The following is a 19707-nucleotide window of genomic DNA, read 5'->3' as shown; positions in this document are numbered from 1 at the left end:
ACCTCCTCTCTTGATAGAACTGCATGGTGCCTGTACATCCTGAAAAAAATTTATCTGCTTTGGTTATTGTAAATCAAGGTGATTGTATGGTTATGTTCCCCATCTCATACTTCCTCCTGACAGGTATAAGTGCTTTAAAATGAAAAACTTCTGAATATTCACTGCAGTAGCTTGAGCAATCATGAAGTAGCTGAGACGGTAATTAAGCAGAATAAATCAAAGTGCACATTGCAGAATTTCTTGCAAGAGACTATTCCCACTCCAAATAGACATTTTCAACATAAAAATATCTGTAATGTAAAGTGTTCGGCACATGGTATTTCACTTCTGGCACACGGAAAGAACAACTCCTCCCTCCAAAAAATGATGAATAATCAAAATAATTCTGTCTCCTTAGAAATTCATATGGACCTAAGGATTACTAAGAAGCCAGAAAAAGCCAGCCAGTTGAACCATAGCATGCATCTTAGTTTAATCCATGGTGACAAAAGGTGTAGTCCATCTTTTAATTCACATTATTTTGAGGGTGAAGGCATCTTTGCCAACAGGCAGACCAACCTGAAACATGAAATTCTGTTTAAGAAAAAGCTTTTTTTTGCTTTATGAGGAGTCAAACACTGGAACAGAGTGCGCAGATAATTGTGGAGTCTCCATCCTTCATGTTATTCAGCACACATCTGCATGTGTTCCTGTGCAATGTATTCAACCTGACCCTTTGAGAAGGGGTCGTTGGACCAGATAATCTCCAGAGATGCCTTCCCACCTCAACTATCATGTAATTCTGTGGCATATTGCATATTTTGATAATAATTGTTTTCAAACAAAGAGTTCAAAATTTTCACAATAAAAAAAACTGAAACAAAAGCAGATAGATTACCAATAAAGACTAAAGGAATCTTTGTGGAATGAGTCAAATTAAATGGGAATTTTAGCAGTGACTCTAGCAGTGGAACTCTACATCTATGTAATCTAAGTCATTACACATTAGCATACAGATTAACTGTCTAAAAGTAGTCACAGAATAATTTAAATTCTTATTTTCCTACCTGGATTCCTGTAGTCCCACTAAATTCCAGCATATGTTCTAGTGTTTTATAGAAGGATCATATGCAGAAATGACAAAGTACTGATCCAGCCATACCACACTGGAGTCCAGATTTGGAGAATGGAATTTTAAGTTTAATCACTTTTCCTCCAAAAGGACTATGCAACTTTTAACTAGCTCACCAAAAAGTAGCTCATTGTAAATTAGGATGCTAAAATAAAGCTCCCATAAAACTACTTGAGAAACTGTTTATTAAAAAAAAACAACCAAATAAATATTTTCCTGTATATTGAAAAGACCATCAATTTGCTTACAAAACATAGTTTTAGGAAGAAAAGGTGGTGACTTGCTTTTCACAACAGCAAAGGATTACAAGTATTATTACGCAGATGGAAAGCAGAGTGTATTTCTGCAGTAAACTTACAGGTAAGGCAAACTTATTGTTGAAAGCAAATTACTGATACTGAAAAATTGAAGCCTTTAAGGATATTGGCAAATTGACTTAAAAAACCAACCCAAACCAAACCAAAACAAAGAAGTGTGAAAGTTGCTGACTGTCATAGCACTTCTTAGACTGCCAAACTTTTCAGGCATGTGTTTTTCCATTTTTCTTATATGAAAGATTTAGAACAAAGTCTGCTTCTCCCATTGGTTGATAAGGCTCTTTTCACTGGAAACTTTTATACAGAAGAAAAGCAGAAAAAACCCTGTTAAATTTGTATTTCGAATGACACATTCAAAAGAAAAGGTCACAGACAACCTCTGATATTTGGGCTGGGTAAAGGAAAATAAGGTAAAAAAGTGGACTTTTGCAAGGCACATTGGCACAAAGGACCAACTGAAATTGTGTGAACAGACAAGATAAAATAGATAAGAAAATGCCTGCAGAAAATCAAAGACAGTATTGGCTCCTGAGATTTGCAAGAGTAAATATACAGTGCACAAGAAGAAAGAGGCCATAAAATCAAGAGATAAAGTTCAGGAAGGTGTCATTGTAAAAGTACAAGGAGAACAAGATTTTACAGAAGAAACAGGTGATATCAAAATTAGGAAAGATCCTAGGAAGTAGGAGTCTGGAGAAGACTTTTTGGAGGCACAAGCATTGACAGTGTGCTATTATGAAGTGCTGGTGGAAGACCAAAGGGGCAGACTTAGGAGAAAAGGAACATGAAAGAATTTTGTTAGATAAGTTTGCTAAGGAGTTTAGAAATTAAAGGGAGATGGAACATGACTATTAATGACCCATACAAATTATAAAAGTCAGTTCTGGGCAGAAAGCAGAAGAGAGAGACTGAAACAAAAACATTGATAAAAGGGCCTTGCGTGGGCAGAATAGCTTCATACTGAGAATGTTTGTATCTAGGTCCTCCTTCCATACACAGTCTAACCTCAAGAGGTATGCTAAAAAGGCAATAGAAAACTGCATAATGGCAATTACCTTATAGAAATAGCTCAGTTTCAACTCCAAGTTTCAAAAATATTTGATTTTTGAAATGGCAGATTCAGTAATCCTTGAAAAAGTAAATCAATCTCTGAACATTAAAAAAGTTTTTTCATACATCCAGACAAAACACCAACTCAATTTTTTGTTAATACAAGGTGCATCCTACATGCCTGATAGTAGCTGTGGTCTAAGTAAAGAAGAACCAATTACTTCTAGAAGTTAAACCTTCTGAAATTTCAGATACTGAATGAGTTGCACAGATTGTGCTGGGAATTCTTTTCTAACAATAATGAGATGATATTCACCACTGGAGGATTAGTGAATCACTTTGCATAGGAAGAATTTCAATGTTATTAAAAAAGGGCCGATATACCACTACATTTATTTTTATATAGACAGGTAGATTTACATAAAATTAAAATGCTGGAATTCTTTGTAAATATTTTGAATAAATTATTAAATCCTGTTTTCTATCTCATTTCTTTATATGAAACACTGTCTTTGTCAAAGCCCCACACTAAGTTACTTTCTGCTTCCATGATGCTAATAACATAAAATGATTGTCATGGGTTTAAAATTAGTATGAAGGGATGGAACAACCAAGTTTCAGGATGGTCCTCACAGAATATGTCATGGAAGAAAACCAGGTGTCAATATTCATAAGCTTGTACAAATTAAATGGGCATTTGCTGGTGTAGTGTAGCTCTGAGTAAGTGCATTCCTGCATCAGTACACAGCAAGAGAAGTAGTAGTAATTTGTAAGTGTGCTACAGGACACAGGAGTTAAAATCTGCTTAGATTTATAATTTAACATGGAACCACATCAAAAGACCATCTTAATCCATCCCAAAATAACTCTGTAGCTAAAGAATATTTATCAGATAAACAATAGCTGTCATTTTGCAAGTAATCAGCAACATACCTATTTCAAGTCATCACTGGCATATTGAATGTGATTTCTCACCAAGTCTGTCCTGAAAATTTGCATCACTTGTAAATCATTGGGCTTTAGAGCACAGATGTTCTGACAATCTCTGACATGGTTCCACATATCAGGTTTTAGTAAATTACTTTCCTAAAAATTTTATTAGAGCAAGGTTTTCTGAGGTTTAAGGAGAAACAAGGTAAAATATTTTTAATGTTTTTATTTTTTTTACTTCAAGAGGTAGCAATTGGTTGAAACTGAATGTAAGGAAAAGCAGTAAAATGTACTTGTGTACTAGTCCAAAACCATTATTCAGTCTTTCAGCTTAGAAATTTTCAAATACATTCAGTGCAAAAAACGAAGGATGCAAAATTCCCCCCCAAAACCCATCTAATAATCAGGCCTTGAAAAGTAAGAAAAATGTGAAATTATTTGTCCAAATGCACACAAGAGGCAGACATCATAAGCATAACTGTTGGTTTATAAATGTTAATCAGCACAAAAGACCATAATATTTTTACAATTTAAAGTACTAATATTTCATAGAAGAATATTGAATTACACATCTCTGTAACTGGAATACAACTTTTTTTGTTGAAATATGAATATTTAAAACCAGAAAAAGTTGGATATTAATTGTTCCCCTACTTTAGAAACCCATGAGGAGTAAAGGTGTTCTAAGGGCCATAACTATGTCGTTTTTCAGATACGCAATATCAATGGCTATCACTGGGTGAAATATTTAAGTAGATCCCAGAGTAGCACCACATTGGAAAATTCAACACTAATGGCAGTTTACAGAATGCTGAGAGCTACTCTTTGTGTCTATAGAAAAACTCTTTCTAAGCAGCTCCTTTGAGAGGATAAATTACAAAAGTAAAGTGTTAGTTCACTATGCCTTTACACAATGCAAATCTGGAATAAGTTCACTGCCTTTGATGCACAAATTGAAGCTCACTGCATAGCCTTCATCCATCCACACTGACTTTGCTTTGTGTTAGCAAAATTTAGCAAACCTTGATTACACTATACAGTCAAAATTATTTTATGGCAGTTGTGAGCCATTACCATATGACAATTTTCCAAATTCATGGAACAGAATCCTTGTAGTGTTTCCTTTCAGAAACAAATAAAAGTGAGAATGTATTTCTTATAAATTAATCCTGATTACATAATATGTCTTATAAGTTAATAAAATGAAGTGAAAATGAGATGAAACAAGAAAATATATGCTTATCAATTGGCAAAATAATTTTAAAAGCTGTTTTAAAATCTGCTCATTGGAAAATATGAAAAAATGAATTCATTTATCTCTCAGCCATGCTGAAATCAAATTCACAGATGGAATGTTTGAAAAAATCTAGCTTTTCCAAAATACCAAAACATACCTCTGTAAATCCAGAAAGTAAATAAATTAAATCATGGTAGATAAAAACAAATTTAATTTTTAGGACAAAATATTCTGTCTCCTAAATTCCACGTTTACAGAATCTGTAGCAATATGTAAATAAAAAAGCAAACAGATTATTTATCATTCAATGTCATATATTAATTTCTTATTTGGAAATCTAGGAGGTCTCTATATTAAAAAGTGCACACAATAGAGAATGCTCATGCAGGTACAATTCTTAAAAACATATAAATGTTGGTTCTTATCAATGTTTTTGCAATTCACACAAACCTTCCTTTTTGTCTTCTGCAGCAATCTTCACTTTTGTGTCTGTTATATCTTTGAAAGAGGCCAGAAAGAGTACTACATCTCCTTTTTCATTCTTTATAGGAACAATATCCAGTAAGCACCAGAATGAAGACCCTGAAAGGATAAAGAATGAATTTAATTCAAACAGCTGTCTTTTAACAGAGAGAGGGGGGGAAAATGTGAACTGCTTATTTAGGAGGTCAGTAGTCAGGGAATCACAGATGTTCAGCTCATGTAAATCTCTTTGCATTATTGGTTGAAGCTCTGTAATACTGCTGTCTCCAGAAGCAAGACATTAATTGAAATGCAAAATTTATCTACAGCGATCATTCATGGAGTTTAATGAAGCTGCTTACTCCTCTGAAGCCATGCTTTCCTTTGAACTCTCAACTGATGTTGCTTATTTCCTGGAACAGCTCTCACTTTGTTAATTTGACATCTGAAGCCTTCATGTCTGCTATAGAATCGTTCTACCTTAATCACCTGATTTGATACTCATTAAAACCTCTGATAGTCAGAGCATCATTCTACTAATTCAAAGATATTTAAACTAATCAGATACCAGACTTAGAATAGAAATAAACTCATTGCATCTTACAGATTGTGAGATATATAATATCACACATCATCTCTAAAATTAATATCAGCTATCTTCCTTATTGTCTTTAATGTTCATCTCTTTAAGACTGAAATTGGACGACTCTGAGTTTGACAATATTTTTAATTCTTGTCAACCTTTCTCTGTTCACACCTGCTACATAATTATGCAGCTTAAAATAAATTCTTACTGTTTTCCCTGATCATGTCACATGTCCTGTTTGCAAGATATGTTGCTCGATTCCAATGACACCATTCATAAGTTTCCTGTTAACACCATTGGGAAGAAGAAAATATTTAATGTCTAGATGTAAATATCCTAGATCCCACTCCCATCCATTCTGGGGTAACTCAGCCCAGCACCAGACTTTTGTCTCTTTCAGGTTTTGGTTATCAGTGCTAGCTACCTCCATCCACCATCAGCCTACTAATATTATTTATAAGAAATATAAGTACCACTAAAGAGTTTTAAATTTTTTTTTGGTACATGTCTTTACACTTCCACAACCTGCTGCTTCACAGCATACTATTTTTAGCATTCATTTACAAGCACAAGCCTACTTACACTCACAAAAGGAAACAGGATTAGTTCCCTGGACCACTGCTGCCCCAGCTGACTACTGCCAAATGATCAGCTGAGTTTTGGAGGAGCCCTTAGGAACAGCAATCAGTTTAGTCACTTCCTGCTGTGCTCTCTTCTGAAGTTTCCAGTTTTGAAAAAGAACTGGGCACAGGAAGATCACAGTTAAGTTTTATAATTTAAATTTTCAAGTGTAAGTTCCCTATCTGCCTTTTGAACACTACAGATGAGCATGGTAGGTGAAACAGCAGCTTTCCTTTTGAAGGACCACCACAGTCAAAGGTACAAAAATATGCTTCAAAGGAAATTCATCTGGTCCTCTCTGTCCTGATTAAACTTTCCAAGAGCCACACAGGCAGCTTTGAGAGTAACATTACTAGTTCAGTAATCTGGCTGCGCTTCCACTGAAGGTATTTAAAGAAGGGACAGGGAGAAATTGGAACAGCAGGAAAGAAAACTGGAGAACAGAAAAACTGTGGAAAGAAATAGACTGGCTTTGTATTGGGTTTAAATATTCTTATTTTGAGGTTGAAGGCAAAGTAAGAAAAGATGCCCTTTTAAAAGAAAATAAAACTTATGTCAGAATCAGAAGCAAGACTTTTGATTTTCCTTTTTTTTTTTTTTTTTTTTTTTTACAGATTTGACTCTATTATTGAAAACTCTGGGAAAAGCTGCTCAGTAGCATCACTGTCAGAAACGTTTTAGATAGTCATCACCCTCTCAATCTGAAGTGGTCCATTCAAAGAGAAGAAGCATTAAGAAACTTTATTGCTTAGAAATAGAAACATATTTACAAAATACGTGGTCTTCACAAAATACCATCATAACTTCTAAACTGGCCAAACTCATACTGGCAAAATTACTTCCTACCTGGCTGCATTCTAGCAGTAGTTTCAGTGGGCAAGAAGTCACTCTCAACTCCTTCTTTTAAACACCACGAAGAGGGGCAATGATCTTTTAAGAATATTTTTCTATCTCCTCCAGAAGTGGAAGCATATCTTACTCTTTTCAATTGTTTCATGTCTTTTCTACACACACATGTGCACACACACACACACACACACACACACCACACACACACACACACACAAGCCATTTAAGGCCTGGAAAAAAGTTACAGACATCAGCCATTTCAAACTAACCTAACTCAGTTACAGTAATATTGTCTGAAATGATAGATTTATAGGTTTAAGGGAGTTATTATAACATGGTTCATCATTAGAAATAGAGACAAATCCATTTAAAATTGAATGATTTAATGCATTTTCCCTTTTGTATAATCAAAGCACATTTGAATTCTTTACAGGTGAACATTTGGTCACTGAATTTTTTTTTTTTTTTGAACACTGGTCACTGAAATTTTTCCATATCCTCTCATCATTTAGTTTCACTTGCTGGTTCTCTCAATCATATTTTCTTTCATTTTGTTTTCTCATTCTCCTTCTCCGTAAATATATCTGAAAATATTTTGACTAAGCAAAGCAAACACATAAAATACGGTGTGTGCCACTAAAGAAAACACACACAATAAGTCCACAGGCTACTTCTCTAGTTCCAGGCTACTTCCCTGTGCGATGGGCTGTCAGTCCTGGCTGTATTTATACACTCAATCACTCAGTCTTTAGAAGTCCTAAACTGAGCTTGTTGGTTTGGGTTTTTGAGGGTTTTTTCTGCCTTTTTTCTGAAAGGAGCAAATGAACATGAAGTTGTCTTCCGACTAGATGAAATGATCTGTTTTAGATCAGGACTAGGTCAATATAAGGCTGCATTCTGTCAAGAGCAGAAGTGCTCTATCTTTCACTATTGAGGAGCATTCTCAGAAAAATATACTCCAATGCAATCTGTTACATAGCTTTTACTGAAAGCCAGCATCATATAATTCTATAAATCAAAAGCAGAACTTTCTCCTCATCATCTCCTCATCAAAAAAAGTAGTGCCCTATTTTGTTACTGTTCTCTTGAATGCACCCATCTGTGAGACAGAAATTCCTTCCCTGCTTCAGATGGTGCATACAAAGGTTTTCTGTATTGTCGAGAGTCGTCTATCAAAGAAATTTCTTTTGGAGGTTTGTTTATAGACAGACTCTTTTTATTGCTCCAAGACACCACTCGTGGAGAAAGAGTCTAATCTTTCTCTTGCATTATGAAGTGAAGGGTCAAAATATATTTTAATATCCCCAAGGCTTATATAAGCACATCACAGGGAAGGAGAAAAGAAACCAAATGAAGCATAATCTTATCACAAGACAATTTGGCTATAGTCCACCTTTTATATATACATAAAAAAGAGAGTGCTTTATGGTCACTCTCTCAACCACCCTTTCTACCTTTCCTCGTTTTGACAGCTAAAGTCTGTCCGCTGACTGAAATCAAAACAAGGGTCAACAGATCACAGCATTTAAAAGGGAGATTTTATACAAAACCCTGCCATTAGAATGCCAGTAGCCTTCAAAGGCAAACATTCTTTTCACTAGAAAATAAGGCCTGCTTGAACCATGGGACAGACTGAGACCATTAGCTCTGTTGATGACCTGTGTGCATTCACTGTATGATAATAGGCAATCTTTAGTTGTGCCCACCCCAGACAGAGCCCAATGAAATACTAAGAATGGAAAAAATCTTTGGTGGATATTTGGATATTGCAAAGGTTTCATAGCAGAGATATGAAGTGGGATGTTGGACAGTAAGTTTATGTAATTCTTTAACAAAATAATTAAACAGTGCACCCATCTGGCTAAAATTTTACTTGATACGTTTTTAGCCATACATATACCTAAGAAATACTTGGAATGAGTGATACTCATGCACAGCTTTGGTTTCCTTTTGCTCTTGAAAGTCTGGGAGTAGTTTTGTCCAGGAAGAAAAGCTTAAGGCTTCTTTTGACTTTTTGACTTGTGTGAACCATCAGTGGTTATATCCACTTCCAGACCTTCAATTCCTCAGGACTTTTCTTGCCACACTGCTCTCCAGAGGGACGCTGATGCAGCTTATACAGTCCCTTCCATCATTCAGAGGCCAGAAATGACAAATGCGCAAATTTCTGTGATCTATTTCTGCTTCTCTGTGGTGCAAGGAAGAGGGATCAAGCTCTTTTGTGAAGCTCTGAATCTGCACACAACATATTGAATTAACCACACGTAATGGTTCCTAGACTAAAGAACCCAAGTACCTGAAGAAAGAAAGTTTAAATGGTTTGCATATTAGATATACAAGTCTTGTGACACAAAACAATAGCTCTTCAAGGAATAGTAATAATAAGGTAAATAATAAGGTATAAATGCATAAGAGGGCAGAATTAGGCTTCACAAGCCATCATAAATCTGGAATATTTCTTTTTGTTTAAGTAGGTGACTCAGTAAACTAAATGGTCTTTCAGGCAGACAAAATCAAGCTTTAAAGAAAACTATTAAAACACATCATCCTATTTCCAGGGATTTATGTAGAAGACAAAGATAAAAATATTTTCATGTAGATAGCTATAATAACTTGTCAACAAGATTGATGCTGAATCCTCAGCATTACAACAGTGTCTTCTTGGTGGTTACTAATTATCAGCAAAATAAACCTGCTGCTGGATGCATCATAACACCAGAGATGTTTGGGTCTGATCATTTCCACTTTTCTATTGCAAAAAGTGTTCACTTCAAGACTGACAGACCAGGATACCAAAGAGTTTGAGGAAACCAAATGGTCTCTTTCATCAGCTTACCCAAAGATTCCCAGCCTCACTGATAACACATCATTTTGAAAGTTACGTGGTTTTGACAAGATGTCAACATTTTGTTGAGGAGAGCAAAGTGCAAAGAAAACAATGCTCAAAAAAATTGCAACTGAACTGAACAGAAAAGGAAGGAGTTGTAAGAAAAGAATAGCTATAAATTCAAGTACTTTCTCTTTATTAAATATCATAACTTCGACAATGGTCAATGAATACAGCTAATGTAAGTTTCTGCTGCTTTAAGCAAAGTACCACCTCATTCTTCTCCGTCATCTCTGCAAAAATCAAATGTATAAGTTAACAAAATCTATAGTTTATTTTTCTTGAATTCTGCTATTGCAGGTGCCAGCCTGTCTGCCATACCCCAGTGACATTCTTTGTTCAGAAGATGTTGCAAAGCTAAGAACTCATATGGGCTATCTTGAAACTGACTTATACGGGAACAGGTGGTTGTGTTAACATTTTCCTATAGTGGTAAAGAAGACTCAAGAAGTTGTTTCCCCTACTTATTTGTGACCACCAGATCATGCTTGCATCCTGGAAATAAGTCTCCTTATGAGTTTTAACAGTCTATATAAATCTATTCCAAAATGGATTTATAATCCATTAATACATCCAAAATGCATCCATTCCAAGATTTATTTACATCTCAAACCAGAATATAGTTGTATCTCAAGAATTTGGTAGATCAGAGCTGATAATAAGATACTTTAAAAACAAAGCAAAAATTGTATTTCAATATGAAAAAGTAAGGAATTATTAATCCTGTGGAGTTGATTTAAAACTTGTTAAAAATAGCTCTCTAGTCCTCTATATACCCTACAGAATACCACATGTGATTATTCAAATCTATTGCATCTCATCAGAGATATGCAAAACCATCTCTCCATGTTTTCCCAGCCTTTTCTGTGCCCAGCTTCAACCTATGCTCTGTTCCTTCTGCTGCCAGGTAATTCAGTGCCTCATATGTCATACTTCTCATATTGCCCAGCATGTCTAACTTTTCCTGCCATCACTGTCATGATGGAGAGACAAAAAGAGGGAAAGGATGTTCTAAGAGAAGACCCTTTTCATCACAGCAATCTCCTGTCCTTGCCTTTCCTGAAAACTGTCAATGTTAAGCAGAGAGGATCTTAATTCACAACCCCAAAGCTTCTGTTTGTCACTATTTGCACACAGACTGTTGGTGTTATGGCAGCTCCTAGTTTGAGTGCATGTCTTTTCCAGGCTGGAAAAGACATGCACTTATCTTTGTGTGCAACAGCTAGTACAGTTTGCAGTGAACATTTTATACAAACTAATTTACGAGCTCCAGCACATCTACATTTCAGCTTTGTTTACTCAGCTTTCTGGTCTCTCCTTGTATAGCTCCACTATCTTTCCTACTTAATGAAACCATTTCAAAATCCTCTAGTTACATTGAGTTTTCCTTGAACAAAATCAGAAAACTAAGCAATGCCTTTTAATGCCACGTGAGATACAATATCCTTAAGTGTACTACTTTCTTTTTGTCTGCCCTAATTTCCTTTTCCTATCTCCATCCAGATTAGAAAAGAAAACGACATTTAGGGAGATAAGTACTTCCCTGATGTAATACATTTACTGGGTTGCAGTTATGACAATTAGAAAAACGCACAGGATTATCTAAAAACTCAGTTAAGTCACAGAGATGCATTCTGTTTAAATGCAAAAAGCTTCAGGGCAGACTCATAAACATTATCAGTCTGCAACTTACTTTCCCTCCACCTCCAGTAATCATTACTTTATCACAGTTATATTAGTACAGGGCATTCAGCATTTGTCAACTGACTCCTGGGAAAGTACTAATTGAGACAATCTATTTATATAAACAAATATACAGTATCTATTGCTAAAACGAAAAATAACCCAACAAAACCAAACAAAAGCAACAGAAACCAAAACAAAATACAGTTTCTTCAATATCTTTATACAAATTACTTCAGAAATAGTCAGGCTCAATCCTTCCTGAGCAGTCTAGTGTTTACTTCATTGGCTTCAGTTAAGCAATTTCCAAATAAGCCAAATTTTCTTTCCCTTGATTACTATATTTTTGAAATCTGTTTTCAAAATTGTGTTTATAACCTATGCTCCTTATTCCTTTTGGACTTTCAGAGACAATATGTAGATGTAATCACAGCAGTAAATATGATTTCTCAGCCTAGTTAGGGATGTACTTTTGAAAAGAAGGCAAGAAATTTTCTTAAACCAGCATGATCTCTCATATATATGTATGTTTGTATATATATTTGCATATATATTCATATATATATATAAAACCATGTCTTTATTATTTTGAATTTGTGTCTGATATTTTGACATCTGAAGGAGTTTTAGCATACATTCACCTAAACGCAGACGTGTTTTCAGATTACATTATTTTTCTTTTAATCTCATTATTTTATTATCTGAAAAGAGAGACTTCAAAGATGGTATGAAATTTCCTTTAAGCAAAAACCCCAGCAATCTCCAAACAGACCACTACACCTATAAAGACAAAAATCACATTTCTAGTTCCAGAAAACAAGGGATAATATAAACAAAAATATCTGGAAAATATTTTTGTGACCCTCGCTTTGGTGTCTCTAGCAGTGGCAGCCCCTGGAAACAGAAGGCCTGGAGTCTGCAGAATGGGAGATCTCCCAGCACTGGTAGAGGTGCTGGCTGCAACCTCATCCTTATTCACAGTTTTCTAAAGATGTGACACGGAGAAAAAGGGGATTATGCTGGTTACTTGTCCACTTGCATTGCAAGGCTACATTTTAGAAATGATCAATTTATTTTGCACTGCTTTTTCCACAGGGTTAGGATAGAGAATATTTTGCTCTGTAATCCTTGTCTATTATTATTGTCTTATCTGTTAATATTAATCAGAAGTTATCAGCAAGTCTGAGGATTTTCTGTTGAGGCCGTGATTCAAGAACCTTAACCTGCACTTCATATGTAATCCATGGCCACCTTTCTGGAAGGAAGGGGCTAAAGCTGGGAATTGAGAAGGAGTCAAGTCATGGATTTGAACTGATAATTCCATCCTGTCACGTTCGGGGTTTTTGTACAGAAGGATTTTGAAACACACACACTGAGCAATTACGTAACCTGGTAGAGAGAATTAATCTCCCCAATTCACCACTTGCATCCATGTGAGCACATGCTGCAAACAGACTCTGAGCCTGCCCAATGAAACAAATTATAGTAACCCCACCAGTTGGAAAGCAGTTTTAAACTTCTAGTTATTTAACTGCTCTATAAAACCAAACTACTTTTGAAATTCCCTACCCAAATCAGGGAGAGGGTTCAATAGACACTGCTAACATGACCCTCCTACCACTGGTCTGCATCATAATCCAGTACATGGATTTAGGGATCATGGACAAAATAAGGAAATGTCAGCAGAAGAGAGGAATATGGTCATCAGGAGAAATGGTACTTTGAACTTTCTTTATCCAAAGAACAACCTAAATATGGTGAAGCACAGGGACCCAAGTTTTAGCTAAAGCTTGATTTAAAGCTCATAAAAATAAAAGACAGTAGACTCAGTATGGCCATAAAACTGTGAGAAAAGTTGAAGAGTGACTGGTCTGATGTCTTATGAACATCCTACTGCAAAATAAATACCAATATCTCTTACTAAAAATGGATGTATAAAAAGTAGCACAATGAAATACCTTTTAAAAACTAAAAAAAAAGCATCCAGCAGTACCAACACCCATTCATACCAGGTGCAGCTGGAAGCCCAGGGTGCCTATGTGGAAATACTAATTGCATCTGTTACCAGTGAAGGACACCAAGTTGTAGCAATGTAACAAGTAACAGGAAAATTTCATACAGATTTATTTATGCATCAATGTGGTTGTAGGAGACCAAGTCTTTTCTCAGTGATCTATGCTTTTAATACATCATGTTGCTACTGGAAGAAGCTATTAGCCAGTATCACCGTGAATGCCATCAGAACGGAGTATCAGCACCGTCAGGAAGCTGCAGTCTTGTTAAAGTCTCATTAAATTCTAGGAAAAGATCTCAGATGGTTTAGATCACATTGCACACAGGGGATTTTGCCGCTTTTATTTTTTTCCTTCTAACTGAAATTCATCCCTTTGTTTTGTCTTCTCTCAGGCTTTTGCTGACTGCTTCACCCAGGCCTCTGTTGAGTTTAAGCCAGGGCACTACAGAGGAGCACAAGCCTGCTACGACTTCCCCTTCTGCTGCAGAAGCTGGGACTGTCTCTAAAACATCAAAACACTTCAGAGGCACACATTAACTTTCATCAGAAGCCATGGGTCAATCAAATGAAGGGTTTGGAGAGAAAAGGAACCAAAAATTCCCTCTTCAGTGAAACAGAGGAAAATAAGGACTTGTCTTCTGTCTATAATCTATACTGCTTTTTAAAGAGGAAGACTTCCCCAAAATCAGTGAAATCTTCTAGTAATTACTGAGCTATATGAAAGGGGAAAATGAAAAAGAATAAGAAAACAGAAAAAAAGGAAAAGAGAAAAATAAAGAAGAAGAAGAAAAAAAAGATCCCTTTTATAAAGTTACAAATTATTTTTTAGGGCTCAGGTAGTTGCAATTAGATATTACCTTCAGATTAATCTTTCAGTATTGCTTGTTTTTTTTATTTCCCTCATCCTGTATTTTGTACCATAATTTAGCAAATGTGAGCAAGCGTACCACAAAAGCTTTCTTATTTTTAGACAGTGTTTTTAAGGCAGAGAAGCAGTGAAGCAGCAGTGAGGGCACATTGCTACAAACTGCTCTGTCAAGCAACTTGTCAATGGGCTACCTCTACATTAATAAGTAGATGTCCCTAGAAAATTGAGGTCTCTCTATGGAAATACTTTTTATACAGTCAGAAAATTCTAATAAATGTGCCTTTTCTTACTGCTGGGTTTAACTTCCAAAAGGCATGGTGGATTTCAGGGGATTGTTAAAGAAGGCAGCCAGTTAATGTTAGACTCCCATATTTCAAAATACTATAGGATATTTTTGGACAATCATTAAAAGTATATGTTTAAACTTCTTGTTGGAAGGAACAGATACTATTTCTGCAATGAGAAAAATACTTTCTGTAGAGAAGCTTGAGGAAAACCCAATTTTCTTTCATTGAAAAATAAATTAATTTCCCCTCAATTTCTTTATAATTAATTGATTCTTCTACAATTTTAAATAACATTGTACTCTTTGTCTAAAAATAGCTTTTCTGTTTGCTTAACACAAGGAATGAATTAAATATAAGCGATGTCATGGAGCCTTTGCTATTCTCTAGCCACCTTATTCAACCACAAAGATGGCAGAGGCAATGGATGATATCTCATGGCCTGAGCCTTATTTTGTTTGCCTGTGGCTGTCATTGCTGTTCATGTGAGAACACTGTTACCCCCAGACTTCAAATTGCCTTTTGCATGATGAATCCAGTAGCTCAGTAAGAGAGTCTGAGTTTTATCCTTTCTCTACTCATAATTCTACCCACATGAAACAATACCTTAATCTTGATCTTCCAGATAAGGATACAGGCTTATCAAAACACATGAAGAGACAAAATACCTTCATTTAATATTACTGACTTTTAAGAAATGAAGAAATAAATACAGAAATTAAATGTATAATATCTTTCTATCCTTACGATTTACTTACCAAATCTTTAGGGACCAAGAACTACAAGGCACATGCCTAAGACATAACCCAGAAAGTATTTAAATCAGTGTACACATAGAAGATGAAAAAGTGCCCCTTGAGTCCTGGTGAACCATCACAGATAAAGCAAACTCTGCTTACAGCCAAGTCCTAAGGCAGGTTGTAAAGATAGTCCCAGCAATGCCCACTTGCTCCAGTCCTCTTACAGTGGGGATTTTTAACTATGCACAAAAGCTTGTGCAAATAGCCCTTTTTCTGGGGTGCACAGATACAAAGGTCACCACAGTGAAGTCTCTCAAACATGCATAAATCACATGCAGCCACTGCTGATTACATTGTGTTTTACACAACTTACACATACACAGAAAGATGCCAGTTTCCTTTCAGTGAAGGAAGGCTGTGGAACTACTACATGTTTTAAAAGGTTGTGTGTAAGCACAGACCTCTTTTCAGACACTACAAACCTAATTTTGAGACACAGGAAATAAGCCTGATGGGGTCATAGGGGACCCAAAGTGTGACCTTCTCAGCAACTGAAGATGGAGAGCTTAGACTGGCCTAAGTCACTGATTATGGGACTTATTGTAGCATTATCTTAGGCTGTAAGAGAAATGGAAAAATCCACACATCTGTTCAGTTGTACTTCAGTTTGAGGAATGTGAAGTCCTCATTTAACTACCTGTAATTGCTACTGACAAATTTCAGCAGAGGTCTAACAGGGAAAAAAAGAAAAGTTTGTTTAAATATGGTTCTTCAGCATAGTGTCCAACCGCTTTGAGATTGTTCTAAACAAGAAATCCAGGAGTGAGCGTTTTTCTCACAACTCACTTGAATTCTGAAAGGTTAATTTGCATTTCCATTACCATAATTGACAACTTAATTTGTTGCAGATGTTTTAAAGAAAATGTAGAAATAGTAACAGAAAAAAAAGTTAAAAAATCAGCTCCTAAGCAATGTAATTTTAAAACTTTCTGGAGAAGGCAACAATCATAAAATTCCTTGTCTTTCAATAGTTTTCTTTTCTGATTGTCTTCAAGAAACGAATATAGCTCTGTCAAAGAAAAAGCTAGAAACTGACTGAGGAACCAAAATAAATACTGAAGCTATGACAAAAAGTGTATTTTGAGTTGAGTTTTCAAAAGACATCTCTCTCTGAAGCTGCTGTATCTGCTGCCATACTGCTCTGTGCTAACATGGCAGAAAATATTCAGGATGAGAAGGTACAGCCAGTTTATCCTATTCTAAGAATTTATTAAAATTCCAAAATGAGAACACACATAGACAAATGTTCTTATCCACTTCTAGTGGTTTCAGAAGGATTGGTCAGAGCACAACTGCTTAAGATGATTCTTTTCTTGAAATCCACACCCAAATGACAAAGACAAAGAAATACTGCAGTTCATCTGACAGAAAATCCACTTTACTCAGCTTCCTACCCAACTCCTTGCACACCACTCTTGCTGCAGTATCAGCTCAGAGCAGTCTGGAATTTCCATTAAATTTCATGTGGATTGCTGGGGTTGCTTTAGTTATAGCAATCTATCCTTTAACTAACAATTATTGAGCAGAGGTGCTATGTGAATTCTTAAATGATGGTTAAATAACTGTGAAAGATCCATATTCAAGCTTAATAAATTCAGATCAAAACTACTTGTTTAGAATGAACAGTCTAATTTACTGATAAAAACTGAATCAGCTTTGAAGTAAGTTTAAATCAAATTTAAAATACTGAAAAATATGCCAGGTAAGGAATCAATGCATATTCGGTTTTGTAACCTTGAATATCTGCCCCAAAAAATAAGACAAATATGATCTACATTTTAGACCAAATCCAGAAGAACAAACCAGGAGTAAGTTACTGTATTCATACATCCGTGTCCCTTATACTAATTTTTATTGTAATGTTGTACTAACTATTAAGATTTCCATAAGTATTCCGAGGCACATCAGTCTATTCCATGAGCTCAAAATGATCCCTGAGGCCTGAAAGTGCTCATTGGTCTTGTAGTTAGGCCCACAGAGTAAGGCTGTGCCAAACAGCAGACTAAAGCCAGATAGGTGGTCCCCCTCTCACACCCTAAAGTCGTGACAGGACATTGAAATGTGACCCTGTGATAACTAAACATTGCTAGTTACTTGTCTCCCACTGATCTATGCTCCTAGCATTACACAGCCCAAATGACAATTATTTTGCATATTGGATAAACTGGAATGTATCCACACAATCATTTCTGGGATATTATTCCCAAAGTTCTTATGTCTTAAAATATTTTTTAAACCTTTTTCTGCAACAAAGATGAAGTTGAATAAGCTTAACAGCTTCAGAAGTTCAATTTTTTCTCTGGAAAAAAAAACAAAACAAACCCAACCCAAACATAAAACCATTTAGCTAAAATGGGTGATCTGCCAAATTTGGAGCCTGAACTTTGCAGCTCTGTTGAAAAACCAAGATTATTTTTTAAGACAAATTTTTCTTTTATACAAGAAAGTCTCATGTCATTTTAATACCTATTCATTTCTGTTTCCCAGTGGTACAGAAACACATGGAAATGAAAAATATAAGAGGCAGTCTGGGAAATTTATTCCTATTCAGAAAATATATTGGAGTGGCTTCCAGTCAAATTATACACAGGGATGCATGTAGGATGGATAGTGGGAATTCTTTTAGCCTCAACAATTTATCTGTTTATCTGTGATTCAGCTACTTCTCTGATAATTGACCTGCGATTTCTTTCTACCTGTATTAATAATACCTATTATAGGTTTGAAGCACCCTTTCATAATGTAGAGGAATCACAATTTATCCTTCAAGACAAAGAAAATGAAATTTATATCTTAGCTTTACTTCTTTAATTTAAATACCTTGAAATATCTTCTTAGCATGCCCAGTTATCACTGTATAATACTGGAGAAAAGATGCTCTTATCCTTCCAGGTTAAAACTATTTCCCCCCTATATTCAGAAATGTTTTGCAATTTGGAACTACTTTATTTGAATATCCTTCCTGAAACAATTCCAAGAAACTATGTGAGTCTCTTCTATATGTTAAAAAACAGAACCAAACACCTCCACACACTCCCAAGCCTCCCCAAAAAGACAAGACAAGGAAGCATTTAGCAGGATATTCCAGATTAACTTCAAAATTTCATCGTATGAAGAGCAGCAATCATGAACACAAGCCAACTAATCAACATTTCTCCTTTTTGTGTTAGTGAAACTGAAGCTGCCTTCTAACACTCTAAATCACTTTCTTATCACTATGTAGTTTTTACTTTTAGAAAATAACTTAAACCATATAATAATAATAGCAGTAATATTATTTAAAGGGAAAAGGTTTCATTAATAAAGACAGAAGTAGAGACAGACAATGGCAAAATGTGGTCTAGACATATGCCTATAAACTCTTAACTATACAATAAAAGAGAAAGTGATACTCAACACCCATGGATCCATTGAGGCCATGGATCTCTAGGCTCCTGGTACACTGGTTGAAAATCCTGTCAGTATCTCAAACTTAGCGTCACGTGTTTGAAGATCACATGAATGTGGCCATAGGAATATACAGAATAAGCACCCTGAAGCAGCTGGATATAGCTGAAAGAAGCTGGGAAGTGTGCATCATGGGCTTCTCTCTTCTGTGCCTCAGGCATCTTGACTATGAAATTGTCCTTAGAAATGTCTTGCCATAGGAGTCAAAGATTTGGTGGTGCAACTTGAAATTTCCTGTAGTCTGTGGGGTTACTTGATGACCAGAAATTTTCTTTGTGTGACAATACGTACTTGAACATAAATTTTACTTTTCCACTTCTTGAAAATCACTGTTATTGTGTTTATATGTAGTGGCTGTTGAGAAAAAATCACTTGGCTCATTCAGACATCTGAGCATTTTAGTGACGGGATTTACGTAGCCTGTCTACCTTATTGTGAATATGAATATTTTTATTACAGCTTCAGCAATAAGGGATAAAAACTTCAATATAAGAAAAAGCAGAAAAAGCAGTGTCATACTGAGTGCAAATAACAGTTTAGGATCCTGAATTTCCTCTATGC

The 19707-nt window shown here is 35.6% G+C and overlaps 1 protein-coding gene across 1 annotated transcript in view; it reads right to left on the bottom strand.

Annotated features, from left to right (window-relative positions):
* KCNH8 (potassium voltage-gated channel subfamily H member 8) overlaps nt 1-19707 on the bottom strand; it is a 174155-nt gene that overhangs the window by 96775 nt on the left and 57673 nt on the right. Inside the window, exon 3 of the mRNA XM_069005820.1 lies at nt 5096-5227. Within this exon, the coding sequence (XP_068861921.1) occupies nt 5096-5227 (132 nt within the window). The remainder of the gene's footprint in view (nt 1-5095; nt 5228-19707) is intronic.

The sequence above is a fragment of the Aphelocoma coerulescens genome, chromosome 2 (assembly GCF_041296385.1).
Source record: "Aphelocoma coerulescens isolate FSJ_1873_10779 chromosome 2, UR_Acoe_1.0, whole genome shotgun sequence".
In the NCBI taxonomy this organism is placed as follows: Eukaryota; Metazoa; Chordata; class Aves; order Passeriformes; family Corvidae; genus Aphelocoma; species Aphelocoma coerulescens.
The sequence above is the reverse complement of the archived record's forward strand: the minus strand, read 5'-3'. Positions and strand labels throughout refer to the sequence as shown.